The sequence below is a fragment of the Eschrichtius robustus genome, chromosome 15 (assembly GCF_028021215.1).
Source record: "Eschrichtius robustus isolate mEscRob2 chromosome 15, mEscRob2.pri, whole genome shotgun sequence".
NCBI classification, from domain to species: Eukaryota; Metazoa; Chordata; class Mammalia; order Artiodactyla; family Eschrichtiidae; genus Eschrichtius; species Eschrichtius robustus.
The window spans coordinates 53,225,332-53,239,563 of NC_090838.1; the positions used below are offsets into that span (position 1 = coordinate 53,225,332).

The 14,232-nt window shown below is 43.0% G+C and overlaps 1 protein-coding gene across 1 annotated transcript in view; it reads left to right on the forward strand.

Annotated features, from left to right (window-relative positions):
- B3GNT2 (UDP-GlcNAc:betaGal beta-1,3-N-acetylglucosaminyltransferase 2) overlaps nucleotides 1-11,086 on the forward strand; it is a 31,293-nt gene extending 20,207 nt beyond the window's left edge. The window contains exon 2 of the mRNA XM_068564339.1: nucleotides 8,573-11,086. Within this exon, the coding sequence (XP_068420440.1) occupies nucleotides 8,582-9,775 (1,194 nt within the window). The 5' untranslated portion in view covers nucleotides 8,573-8,581 and the 3' untranslated portion in view covers nucleotides 9,776-11,086. The remainder of the gene's footprint in view (nucleotides 1-8,572) is intronic.
- The last annotated feature ends 3,146 nt before the right edge of the window (nucleotides 11,087-14,232 follow it).

The following is a 14,232-nucleotide window of genomic DNA, read 5'->3' on the forward strand; positions in this document are numbered from 1 at the left end:
AGTGAAGCTGGGATTTTTCTGGAAGAGAAATGTGTTTGCTGTGGTTGGAGGTTCAAGTGTATATGGTGTGGAGATGGAGGATGTTGGCAGGAGCTGGCGTGCAAGGAAGCACAGATCATCATAAAGGGACCAGAAGGGCATGTGAGTGAGAAGATTGGAGGAATGAGGCTGGTATTTAGGCTGGGGCATAACCTTGGGCAGGAGAACTCGCAGAAGAGGGGAAGAAGCCATGAAGCCCTAAGCTCCAGGAATGGAGAAGAGAGGGGTTTTAGAAGACAACACAGTTACAGTTAGGCTGTGAGGGAGCCGTGCCATGTTGGTGGTGGTGACCAAACCAGGGAACAGCATGAGAAGGGAATGTATGTACAGGGGCTGAAGACTGAGTAGCTGGGGAACAGGGCATGTTTGGGAGCTGTGGGAAGTAAGGCATTGGGCTCCTGCAGTAGCCAGTGGCAGAGCCTGAATGGGATACAGGACAGGCGAGGAGGAGGGGCAAGTGATGTTACAGAGGTGGGAACACAGATGTGCTGGATGTGGAAAGCAGGGGGGAGAAGCAATTCAAGGTCCTGCTGGGGAGTGCACATGGGAAGTTGATCCATCGCCGATGGGGGACCCAGGAAGAGAAACTCCACACGGCATTTACTATCTGGAGTTAGCTGGGTCAACTTGTGATACTTCTTCTGGAGGTAATGTTTAAGACGATGGATAGATGGGTTTCTAGAGAGAGAATATTTGTGAAAGAGGCAATGAATGACAAAACTTGAGAAGTATGCTTAGTGTTTGGAGGAGGAATCAGAACCCGTGAAGGAAAACTATTGAAAGCCCAATGCACAGTAGACAACACCCTGGTGTGGTAGGTTATATCATCCCCATTTTACAAATGAGGAAACTGGGGCTCAGAGAAGTCAAGCAACTTGCATAAGGTCACACAGCTAGTAGTAGGTGGCATAACCAGAATTTAATTCTGGGCTCTCTGACTTCAGGTACCAGACTAACTATGGCTCTGGAACATTTCCATCCTCAAAACATCTACGAGGCTTGTTTTATAATGACATAATCTTATACAATGAAGATCTAAAATTTTTACCAGTTTTACTAAAGACAGGGGCAGGATGGCCTCTGGGAGGGTTAATTCCCTGTCATTGTTTTTTTTTTTTTTAATATATATATATATATATATATATATATATATATATATATATATATATTTATTTATTTATTTCTTTTCTTTCTTTATTTATGGCTGTGTTGGGTCTTCGTTTCTGTGCGAGGGCTTTCTCTAGTTGTGGCAAGCGGGGGCCACTCTTCATCGCGGTGCGCGGGCCTCTCACTATCGCGGCCTCTCTTGTTGCGGAGCACAGGCTCCAGATACGCAGGCTCAGTAATTGTGGCTCACGGGCCTAGTTGCTCCGCGGCATGTGGGATCTTCCCAGACCAGGGCTCGAACCCGTGTCCCCTGCATTGGCAGGCGGATTCTCAACCACTGCGCCACCAGGGAAGCCCCCTGTCATTGTTTACTACATTTTCCTCTTTCTCCTTTTCTGAAAATTCTATGCATGTTTATTTAAAGAATGAACTTAGTGATTGATTTTATTTTAAATGATAAATACCATTTGAGAAAATCAGCCACATTGGGTTTTGGGGGAAATATAATCAATGGGGACCAAAACATGTCCTATAGACACTTTGATGTACAATGTCACCTGTGGGGGCATGTAGGTAAATAGATTCATCATATGTACTTTTCCCTTTAAATTGTGAACATGAAGGGTACTGCTAATGACTATGAAACAAATTCCTTGAATTTAGCTGATAGTTGTTCTAGGACTTAACAGACCAGAAAGCAGTCAGACACATGTTCTCGCTTCATGCCAGCTTCTAGGTGAGATTGTGAGGGGAATCCTGGGGCTCCCCGGCACCAGCCCAGGCAAGAACCGAGGCCAGGCTTCTTGCTCCCATTAAGGAACGAGCTCTAGGTATGGCCCAGCTCTTCTGGTCCCACTGAGCTGCTGCACTCACACCCTTATCACCACCCCACTGTCTGCCCTGAGTGCTGGGAGGTGGCCCCCAGAACCACTTAGCTGCAAGCTGTACCTGTCTCTTTATCTGAGCAGAATCTGGAAAAGTCTGGCAAGGACCAGGCAACAGATGTTAGAAGCCTGGGAAGTAAGGATTTAGCCACTCTCACCAGGCTTCTGGAGGGAGGATGGGGGAGGTTGGGCAGGCAGAATGACGTACACGTCCCCTGCCCCCGTGGTACGGCAGCGGGCTTGGGCTCTTTATCTCCTGGAGGATTTGTGGGTCCCGTTTGCGCAGGAGAGTGAGCAGGAAGCAGGACGCCCCTGGACACGGAGGCCGCCTGCTCAGACTCCTGTGACCGAATCAGGAACTTGGATTTCTCGCCTCCAAGCCTCAGCCTGACTAGATGGGGTGGCTGGTCATTTCATTTCCTGATTACAGGAAGGTCCTGCCTTTCTTTTATCTTTCACTTTGGTACTGGGGGTGCGGGCAGCAAAGGCAGTCCTGGGCACAGGTTTTGGACTGGGTCCGGGTGTGGTTGCTCTTCTGTCCCTGACCAGCTACTCGTGGCTGTCTGCCTAACAAGCCGGAGCCCCTTGGGGTGCAGGAGTCAGGCTCTGACTCAGAGCTTTGTGAGAATGGCCACATTCAAATGTCTTCTGGCCAGCGCTTCGCTTTCAGAACTGGAGGGAACCTTTTAGGACCATCCTCTTCAGTGGTTCCCAGTCTAGTGTCCAGGAATGAAACATTGGGATTGTTTAGACTGCATATTGGGAAGCAAAATGACTACAGAATAGTCATTCAGTAAATGTTACTTATGACCCTGCCCTACCTCTCATATCTGACTTTGACTGATGGTAGTTTTGAGGGTTCAGATGTATAAATATGAAGCTTTAAAAATTTTAAATAAAACAATTTTTAAAATAATCTTTTAAGAAGATTAACCAACGAAAATCAGACCATCATCCTTTTAGTTCCTTACGTCCTAAGCCTGTGCTGCAGTGTTCACTTGTATCATGGTTTAAAACTCAGACGCTAGAGTTTCAGGAGGAGCCGCTTAGGTTTGAATCCTGGCTCTGCCATCTGCCTGCTGTGTGACCTTGGACAAGTTAAATCTCCTCTCTGAGTATCTGCCTCATAGCATCACTGGCGCCTGGCACATAGACAGTGGTACCTAAGTATTTATTAAAATAAAACATAAGTGTTCATATTTTACTATTATTTTGAGGAGGCCTCTCTAATAGATGGCTTCAGGCAGAGAGCACGGGCCCACGGAAAGGTGTGCAGTGATCTAGGGATGGATGTTGTGACAGAGCCTGTGCTGAACACCGCAGGGTCCAGTACAGGGCTGGAGTGTCTGGGACCGGGGGACCATGGCCCAGGCTAGTGATGTGGGGTCTAGAAATGGGGACCTGGCATTAGGATTTGTGTGTGACGTGCCCCAGCCCCCATCCCAGGCAGTCTAGATGTGAGTGGTAGAGGCTGCTGAAGGGGGAAGATGGTGTGGCAGCATTGAAGAATATGAAAATAACCTATAATCCTACCACCCTGATTAACCCGGTTTTATTTTTGCGTGGTATCTTATCTGGATTTTCACATAGTTTAAGCATGGCATCTGTACTATTTTATAATCCATTTTCAGCTAACACAAATTTTTGTGTGTGTGTCTCTACCTTTCTAAATATTTTAATTGCAAATTAAAGAAGGAGGTTGTTAAACAAAATCAACTGAAGTGTTTTAGAAATTTTAAGACTGTTCAGTCTCTGTTGGGGAGAGTCAACTCCCAAGTACAAAGTGAAAGCTAAGGTTGTTCTTGTCTGCATATGGGATTTTCTATTTCTGTTACTCACAGTAAAAATTCTGTGTTTCACAGTGAGGGTTGTATAACATCTTCCCTAGCTTCAGGGTAGGTTTTCTTACTCAAAATTCTTTTTGAGCAATGTAACTTCCTGCTCAAAAAAGGACACGGAATTGGTTTTATGTCTGTAATGGGAATATTTAGTCAAATATTCAGAGAGCTTTTTCCCACAGATATTTTTATGGAGGTCACTGCTTTATCCTCCTTTCCATGAACTTTGGTTTATCGTAAGAGTCTAGTTCTCATGCGAGGGACTGTGCCTCGGTCACAAATGAAAGTTGACATTTACACTCGATGGAAATGTATAATTGAGAATCTGGGTGGTTTTCCCACCCTTCCTTCTCAGGTTGGTTTGGAAGAAATGCTCTTTAGAAATAGTGGTAAGAGTTAGCCCAAGCTGCACGTTTGGGAATTTAGAAAAGGAAGGCTGGCCCCTTGTCAGAAGTGGGGCTGGGAGCTTCTAGGCTCCAATTTCCCTTTCTTTGGAAAGTCTTTGTAACAACCAAATGTACCATGACCCAGTGCCTTGGGTCTTTTCAGCCTTGAGCCAGCCCTTGAAACTTCACTGTTGACCTGGACCGGGTTACAAGAATGTGGCCATGCCTGGTAGAAAAAGGAGGAGATCCAAAAAGCCCTGGATTAGGAGCCAGAAGACTGTGTCATCTTGGCCTTACCTCTTAACTCTGTGGTGACATTTAGGCAGCCCAGTTGTAACCCTCTTGGAGCCTCTGTTTTTGTCCCTGGTGAAGTGGTATCCTCTCAGCTTCCCTGAGGGGGCACAAATGAGAAATGGACAGGAAATGTTCTGGAATCCTTTGAAAGTGGAATCCTTGAATCAAGGACTCGAATCCTTGAAACAAGGGGAGGATGGTGTCCCTTTGAGAGCCACAAAGCCCTGTCTTGGCCGAGAATATGGGAGGTCCTGGCTGGGTCTTGATGGCAGAAATAAAAGCCTGAATTGCTGTGATGAAGCTGGAAACCTTGGCCAGGGTCAGCAAGCTTAATGCACTCTTCAAAGTATTCCTGAAAGAAGGATTGGTGCTTTTTGTGATACGAAACTTCACATCATCATTTCAGATGGTTCTGGCTGGATTGCTGGTATCCATAGGTCTGGATGCATAGCTGGCTCATTTATCTGGAATTATATTATTCACCCTGAATCTTTTCCTAGGAAAATTAACTTATAGGTTCACGACCTGCTATGTAAAAGTACTGTGCTTCTCTTTTTTTCTCCCTTAAGCTCTGCTGTTTTACTGTAGAAATTTCAGGAATAGTCTACTGATATCCATAGTCCTTTTCTGAGTTGAAAGTTTCTGCCAAGTAGTTAGCTGTTCATAGCGCGTGCTGTTTTCCCTTCCAGACCTTCTTGCTCATTGTAGTCTTTCTCTGTTCACCCTCATCCTTTTCCTTGTCCTCCTTTCAGCCTGTTCACATGAAGGGCAAGACCAGTGATACTGGGTCAAGTGCTACTTCAGCTTTAGGAAAGTTATCCTAATTCAGAGAGAATGGTTTGTTTTTGGAAAGTGTTTTGTCTCGAATCTGGAGGCCAAAAAAAACCAACTTAAAACTGTCCATGATTTATTTGCTAATAAGATGACTAATTCTTTAATTGTATCAGATACCCACACAAATACATTCCAAGTGTCCACTTGAGCTCTCCTGTCCTGGCAAGTTAGGCCCATAACAAAGAGGTTTAGGGTGCCGAAGATGTACTGGCCTTCAGTTTGCATAAAAGGTGTGCTCAGAGGCTCACTTGAAAGGAGCTGACCTAAGGAGGGCATGGACCATAGACTTATGAATTATTCAGGTTGTGTGTGACTCGGGGCCCTTTAAAACTATAATTAAGGAGTAGGGAATATCTTGTGGGGTTTCCTTTTTTTTCTTACCGCCTTCTTTGGAGGAAGTTTAAGAAGGCCCTTTCTTGGTACCTCAGTAGTGGGATTCTTGAGGAGTGGAGGGTGGGTAGTGGTTGAGAAGTGAGGGGAGAATGGAGTGGTGATGGGAGACTGCTTACCTGGGTGAGCTGAGAGCACCCACGTAACTTTATCGTCTGCCATGTTGTCTAGCTGTGTAGAGGCTTTGGGGAGTGGAAGGTATGGTGGAGGGACTGGTTTTGTAAAAACATCTTTTGCTTATATGCCCTTAACCAAAACTGTGTTTGGCAGTGATAAATACAAGCAACTAGATTTGGATCTACTGGACAGATTTTAAGAGACGCAAAACAGTTTGTGAATTCCCATTGATCTAATCTGGGCTGTTCAACATAGTGATAACTTCACAGCATTCTCGGCGTGGCAAATACTTCTGCCTTGAGAGTATTTGTTAGAACCCAGTGAATTTTTAAATCTTATAGTAGCAAATAAATAAATAAACACTACCCTTGATTAAAATACATAATTAAGTTACAAGGATGTAATGGACAGCACAGGGAATATAGTCAATATTTTATCATAACTTTGTATGGAGTATAATCTATAAAAGTAGCAAATCACTATGTTGTATACCTGAAACTAATATAATGTTGTAAGTCAACTATGCTTCAATTTTAAAAAAGCAAATAAACAAGATCCCATGCTCCTCCAGTGATACCAAACTGTTTCCTTTACACCATCCTTTTTGAACTTTCACATTTTGTATTGAAATTTTAGAAGAATCAATGTTTATTAACTGCAGCCCCCCCCCCCCAATAAAAAAACCCACTTTGTCCTAGAGGTCAGAGAAGAGTGGCTACCATTTGACATGGTGGTCTTAGAACCCCCCATCACCTTGGCTAGGATTCCAGCTCTGCCCTTAACACGGTTACTTCTTTAAGTCTGTTTCCTCAGGTATAAAATGGGAATAAAAGTAACAGTACCTACTTCAGAGGCTCCCTGTATCACGATAATGCTCCGTGCCTGAGAAGCAATACTTCTTTGGGATTCTTTTCTGAGGATGAATTCTCAACTGTAGAATTAACCTGATAAGAAAATTCTTTTTTTTTTTGTAATTTATTTTTGGCTGCATTGGGTCTTCGTTGCTGTGCACAGGTTTTTCTCTAGTTGTGGTGAGCGGGGGCTACTCTTCGTTGCAGTGCGTGGGCTTCTCTTTGCGGTGGCTTCTCTTGCTGCGGAGCACGGGCTCTAGGCGCCTGGGCTTCAGTAGTTGCAGCACGCGGGCTTCAGTAGTTACAGCACGTGGGCTCAGTAGTTGCGGCACGCGGGCCCTAGAGCTCGCGGGCTTCAGTACTTGTGGCACATGGGCTCAGTAGTTGTGGCGCACGGACCTAGTTGCTCCGCGGCATGTGGGATCCTCCCAGACCAGGGCTCGAACCCGTGCCCCCTGCATTAGCAGGCAGACTCTCAACCACTGCGCCACCAGGGAAGGCCCTGGGGTTGTCTTTTAATGTCAAGCTTATCTAACTGGTTGTTCTTGGGCCATCTGTCTCACCAGTGTTAGAACTCTGCAGTTACAACCCCAGCAAACCATCTCATTACTCTTTCTTTGTTCTCTTGCCCACAGCCTGAAATCTATTCTTGGCCTTTGATATTTCACTAAAATGTCATTTTCATTTCTCTTTTTCTTCTTGCTATAAACAGCAGGGATCTTAAGAATACAGTTTGAGTTTTGACAAATGTATACACCCATGAAACCCCATCCAGATCAAGACATACACAGTATATTTCTGTACCCAGGAAGGCCCCTCCTGACTCTCTCCATTCAAAACCCCTACCCCTATCACTCTCAGATTTCTAGGGCCTAGATTAATTTTGCTTTCTTGAACCTAACGTAAATGGAGTTTGAGGTCTGTCTCTCCCTCACTACACTGTTGTTGCTCGTAGCAGTAGTTTTCCTCTTTATTGCTAAGGGTTGTTCCAGTGTATGAATATAGCACAGTTTCATAATCCATTCTTCTGTTGATGACATTTTGGTTGGTCTCAGTTGTGGGCGATTTGGATGAAGCTGGTGTGAAGCTGGTTTCATCTCTCTGAACACTCAGTGTGGTTAGTGTCTCCTCCACCTCCTAACCCTGCAGCCCTGGGCAAGTGTCTTAATCTTTCTGCCTTGGTTTCCTCATCTGTAAAATGGAAGGTCAGGAAACAATTCAAGGTTGTGGCCACCATTTAAAAAAAAATAGAGTAAAATAGGGGATCAGAGTGAATGACATGGAACTGCACATGTTGCAACTCACATAAATACAGTTATGTGTGTGTGCAGGTATGTACATAATAACAAATATAAACTGTATTTGTTTTTATGAATTGTGAGCACATCCGTGTGCAGCACACTGATTTGTATATGTCCTTGTGTAAGCAAGGAAGTTGAAGCACCTGTGAATTATCTAGTTAATTCGTATCTTTGCCCTCCGGTGTCCAAAACAGCCACAGCGTTAAGGGTCATTTATACACAGCTCGCTATAGGCCAGCCACTGTTTTAAAAGCTTACATATAAAGGCATATAGCTCTCACAACCGTCCTATGAAGTGGGTTATTATCCCCATTTTATAGATGGAGAAGCTGAGACATTGGTTATACAACTTGCCCAAGGTCACAGAGCTTGAAATAGGATGATAGGGCCATGATTTGAACCCAGGCAGTGCAAGTCTAGAATCTGTGCTCTAAACCGCTATTCCGGGGGACATAAAAGAGGCAAGTGTCATGTGAGCAAATGCAATTAATAATAATCTAATCAATACAATGCTCCTCTCTTTTATTTCAGATATGAGAAATGAGTGTTGGACGTCGAAGAATAAAGTTGTTGGGAATCCTGATGATGGTAAATGTCTTCATTTATTTGATTGTGGAAGTCTCCAAAAGCAGTAGCCAAGAAAAAAATGGAAAAGGGGAAGTAATAATACCCAAAGAAAAGTTCTGGAAGATATCTGACCCTCCCAAGGCATATTGGAACAGGGAACAAGAAAAGCTGAACAGGAAGTACAATCCCATTTTGAACATGTTAGCCAACCAGACAGGGGAAGCATACGGATTTTCCAACATAAGCCATCTGAATTATTGTGAACCTGACCTGAGGGTCACGTCAGTAGTTTCAGGTTTCGACAGTTTGCCAGACAGATTTAAAGACTTTCTGTTGTATTTGAGATGTCGAAATTATTCACTGCTTATAGATCAACCCGATAAGTGTGCAAAGAAGCCCTTCTTATTGCTGGCGATTAAGTCCCTTACTTCACATTTCGACAGAAGGCAAGCGATTCGGGAATCTTGGGGGAAAGAAACCAATGTGGGGAACCAAACAGTGGTGAGAGTCTTCTTACTGGGCCAGACCTCCCCAGAGGACAACCATCCTGACCTTTCAGATATGCTGAAATTTGAGAGTGAGAAACACCAAGACATTCTTATGTGGAACTACAGAGACACCTTCTTTAACTTATCTCTGAAAGAAGTACTCTTTCTCAGGTGGGTGAGCACTTCCTGCCCAAATGCTGAGTTCGTGTTCAAGGGCGATGATGATGTTTTTGTGAACACCCATCACATCCTGAATCACTTGAATAGCTTATCCAAGAACAAAGCCAAAGATTTGTTTATAGGTGATGTGATTCACAATGCTGGACCTCATCGGGATAAGAAACTCAAGTACTACATCCCGGAAGTTGTTTACTCGGGCGTCTACCCGCCTTATGCAGGGGGAGGTGGATTCCTGTACTCCGGCCACCTGGCCCTGAGGCTATACAATGTAACTGACCAGGTCCTTCTCTACCCCATCGATGACGTTTATACTGGAATGTGCCTTCAGAAACTTGGCCTCGTTCCAGAGAAACACAAAGGCTTCAGGACATTTGATATAGAAGAGAAATTCAGGAATAACATTTGTTCCTATGTAGGTTTGATGTTGGTACATAGTAGAAAACCTCAAGAGATGATTGATATTTGGTCTCGGTTGCAAAATGCTCATTTAAGTTGCTAAATTATGTACAGAACTAAATTTTGCATAGAAAGATGTATCTCGAATAGTTCCCATGTTGTGTTCTCTCACATTAGAGGTAATTTCTATGTAAAACCATCAAAACTGCCTTTATGAGTAGTATCCATATGAGGGCCTCTAAACCTTTCAATGTGTAGTACTTTCTGAAGAGGGAAAGCAGAAGATCCTAATTTTTATGTAGGATATGACAGGACGAATGGTTCTGACCCTTCCTGCTGGCTAGTGGTCATTATTTTCTAACTTGTCCCCCTTGTCGTCTGAAATCATGTTTCTGGAATCTGATCGTGTTAAGTTATTTTTGTTTTGCCCTCATGTGATGGTAATCCTATTTCCCATTATAATGAGTGAATTATCTGCAATTTAGGTATTCATAAACCTATTGGCTACAGAGACACTGTTATATATGATTCAGTGCTTTTTGTGAAATGGAATTACATTTATTTTCATGAAATTTGGATGAATTTTTTAAATAGTCTGGAAAAATTAACTTCTGTTGAAATTTCCTGCCACCCCAACATTTCCTTGGGTTAATCTAATCAATCAGTTTTGCAAAATGGGAATCACCCTGTGACATTCATCCAGTTTACCTTGTTATGTCTTCTGGTCATAATAAGGAGAAAGCTTAACTATCTTGTATTTGGTTTGCTGGGTGGTGTCGTCATAGTTCTCTCTTTTTTAGTCTTTGAAAATAATGAGTATGATTCCATAATCTTCAAACTGAAGATTGAATTGACCCTGGTAACCATATTGTGTTTATGATTTTTCATTGTGGACCAGGAAAGCATGTGTAACTTTTGAACTTTAAGTGAAAAGATTGAAGTTGCAGACCTTTTTATCAGTGGTTTGTCAGTTTAAAACTGCAGAATTCTATTCTTGCCACATGATTCCGTGTTGCTTATACAAAATTATTATCCTGAGTAGTGACTGCTTTCCTGTCTCAGTGTAGAAGTGCCTGTGTTTTTATTTATTGTTCAGCTCAAATACCAAAACATTTCCTTAAATATATTTTGTGTAATATTTTATTTGTATACGGTGTTGTTGATGAATTATTTAACTAGAGCATGGTATTTTAAGTAGTAAGTATAACATATGTTAAATAAAGTTAATTGTTATTTTTGAATTAAAAATTTCGGCGGGGGGGATACGAACTAGAATTCTGCCAAACTGTTGCTTATATATACTGTCTTGTAACATGCTTTCTTGAGACATTTTTGTGTTATAGATATGAAGATTCTCACCAGATGTGACACTGGGGACTGTAAGAGGATGGAAATAAAGTCACCATATTTTTAATTGTCACGTGTAGTGTGTAATCTATAATCTCTGTTTCCAGCATTTAATTACATTTTCCCCAAAGAGGCCATTTCTTCCCCCCAGAAACTATTACGGTAATATTGACCTATACCTTTTCATCTGTCTTTGTATTTAAAATTCTTAAAAGTGCTTTCCCATGTAGAGTCTGTAGGGAGGAGTATGAGTACTAATTTATGCTTCCACTCTCAGTGAGTATAAAGGATTTAACTCTTTTATACTCACTGAAAACGGAGTGAGTGGAATGGAGCAGCGTGTTAAAGACTGTATCATCCCAAGCCGTGTCCATTTTGGGGTTTGTATCCATGGTGATGAAACAGAGAGCATCTCGGACCGCTCCAGTTTCTTTCCCAGACTTTTGTTGAGAAGAAACTGCTAACGCTCAATTAAAAACAAGTAGGCATTGGATGAAACTCAAAAAACAGAAGGAGTAGTGTTGTGAGAACGTGTAGCACACTGTCCTCTCCTAGTGGGAATGTTGAGGCCATACATGTGAGCGAGTATGAGGGCACAGATACTCGATGTGGGTTTGAAGATTTGTAAGCTTGGTCCTTCTAAAGGGTTCATGTGCCTGCATCTGACCTCTCTGCTCCAGTGGTTGTGAGTAGAGGGTGGTGGCCACATCACCACATCAGGTTTAGAGAAGAGCAATGAAGCTCTCAGAGCATTCATAGGCAACTGGTTCACAAATTGCTTGTGTCCGTGTAACTTGACCATGTGTTCTTAAGTAAGAGATTTCTCCTCTGAGGAAGATTTAATTTTTTTCTTGTAGGGAGTCTCCTTCACTGAGATTTCAAGTCTACGGAGAAAGAAGAGATGTAGCAGGTTTTGAAACATGTTTGGAGGACCACGGAGGGCCTTTGGTGAGCCTCCTCTTGACATGTGCCATTATTCGAACATCATTCCTTGGTGCTGACAATGTCTGGTGGGTGAGATGCTCTCCGGCTCTTCTTTATTTGACAGGAGCTCTCATGCAGTCGTTACCTGAGCCCACAACACTGGTCATCGACCTCATGGGGTGACCCTTTTCAGCCAAGGGATACTAGATGTTACAGCTTTCCACATGCTTGGGCTCAGTGTTGGTACTGACTGATCCCATGCAAGCGCTCTTGGTGTCCATGAGCTGGATTCTCACCTGAGCTTCCATCTCTTGGATGTAAGCATCACAGCCTAATTCATTCTTAGAGAACTGTTCAATAACTGAGGCCTCAGTGGAAACTGCTTTTTGGACCTTTTTTCATGGTTACTCCCAAGTCATGTTGCTTTTGGGTTTGAGGGTTTTTTGAGTTTGAGGGTCAAAAAGGCTAAATGAGCATTGCCAGAGTTTGGACTTTTCATAAACCCAACCACACCTTAAGAGGAAAAGGATGAAAGAGACCAGAATGGCATATTTCCATCCCTGACCCTGGTTTCCTTTCTTGAGTTGGTTGAGAGAGAGTGGAAAAGAAGGGCAGGAAGTTTGAGTCTCACTTGAAGTTGAATCCAGAGTTAAAGGCACCCAAAGTGTGATCACCTCCTACTTTTCTACTCCTGATTGGTATGGTCTGGAAGTCTGATGTTCTGGGTTATCTTGTTTCCCTTAGATGCAGGAAGGGAGAATGCATTTATGAAGGTAAAGGATGGCTTATTTTCACTTCCAGGAAAGCTGAAATGAAAGAAGCCTTTACTTGGGCCAAAAGTTAACTTTTCTGTGATTTGCGTTAAGAAAAATGTCAGGTGAAGTAAAAAGTCTTGTTTAGAACAGGAAAGTAAATACTTCATGTGCTAGGCTGTCTAGGTTACAGGATAAATTAGTTTTATGTTAACTCTATATTAGTTTTATTTTTTAAATGCTAGGGTCATCTGCCAAGTAATTTTGAAACTGAGCTTTACCTAATTAGGGTTAACAATCTGAAAGATTAAAATATTTATCATAATTTATTTAGGTCTCAATACACTTGAAAGTTTTTTTCCCCCTTAATATCTTTTTTTTTTTATAAATGTATTTATTTTTGGCTACGTTGGGTCTTCATTGCTGTGCGCGGGCTTTCTCTGGTTGCGGCGAGCGGGGGCTGCTCTTCACTGCGGTGTGTGGGCTTCTCATCGCGGTGGCTTCTCTTGTTGTGGAGCACAGGCTCTAGGCGCGCGGGATCCGTAGTTGCGGCTCGCGGGATCTAGAGCGCAGGCTCAGTAGTTGTGGCGCACGGGCTTAGTTGCTCCATGGCACGTGGGATCTTCCCGGACCAGGGCTCGAACCTGTGTCCACTGCATTGACAGGCGGATTCTTAACCACCGCGCCAGCAGGGAAGCCCGCCCTTAATATCTTGAAAGGTAGAGGCCAAGAATGAGGCACTTTTGTCTTTAAGGAGGCCCTAAAATCTTGTTTGTTCACATCACATATGAAATTCCATATTTATTAATTGTAAGATTCAGTACTTTTTATATACCACTAAAAAGCCCAATATGATTTGTATCAATTGTACAATATGCCTCAATTGCGGGGGTGTTAAAAAATGAAATATTACATCTTAGAATAATTGAAGTACTGCATTAGTGTGTGTGTGTGTGTGTGTGTGTGTGTGTGTGTGTGTGTGTGTGTGTGTGTGTGTGTATGCCCTTAAATTGAAAGATGAAGCTTCATTTAGGTTTATTTGAAAGATGGAGCCCTGTTTAGGTTTATTTCCTGCTTCTCTCACTTTAATCTGTGTTTAGGAATTTTCACCCAAGCAACCATAGTAGTGGCTTCTGAGCTTTGGCAGTTGTTTTCTTCCTGTCTGTCGTGCATTGTGAAAGGGAATGTATTGATTGCGCTGAAGCAGCAGAAGTAGAGTTTTTAATTTGATTGTAATCCAAGGGCTTATTTCGAAGTCAGGGGCCAGGCGGTTGAACAATGGTGCTTGCAGCTTCCCGACAGCTGCCCTGTATCAGGGAAATGCTCTTTCATCCTACGCAAGCAGTAAGCCGGCCACATGAAGAACTTGCATCCTCAGTGTCAGCATGGGCTCACTCATTGCTCTGGAATCCTACCATCCTGTATACAGCCCATCGCTAGCCTGTCTTCAACTAACACTTTCTTCCAGCTCATCATCCAAGCCCTTCCCCAAATTGGCTTTCCTAACCATTCTATTGAAAGGCCATCAGTAACTCTG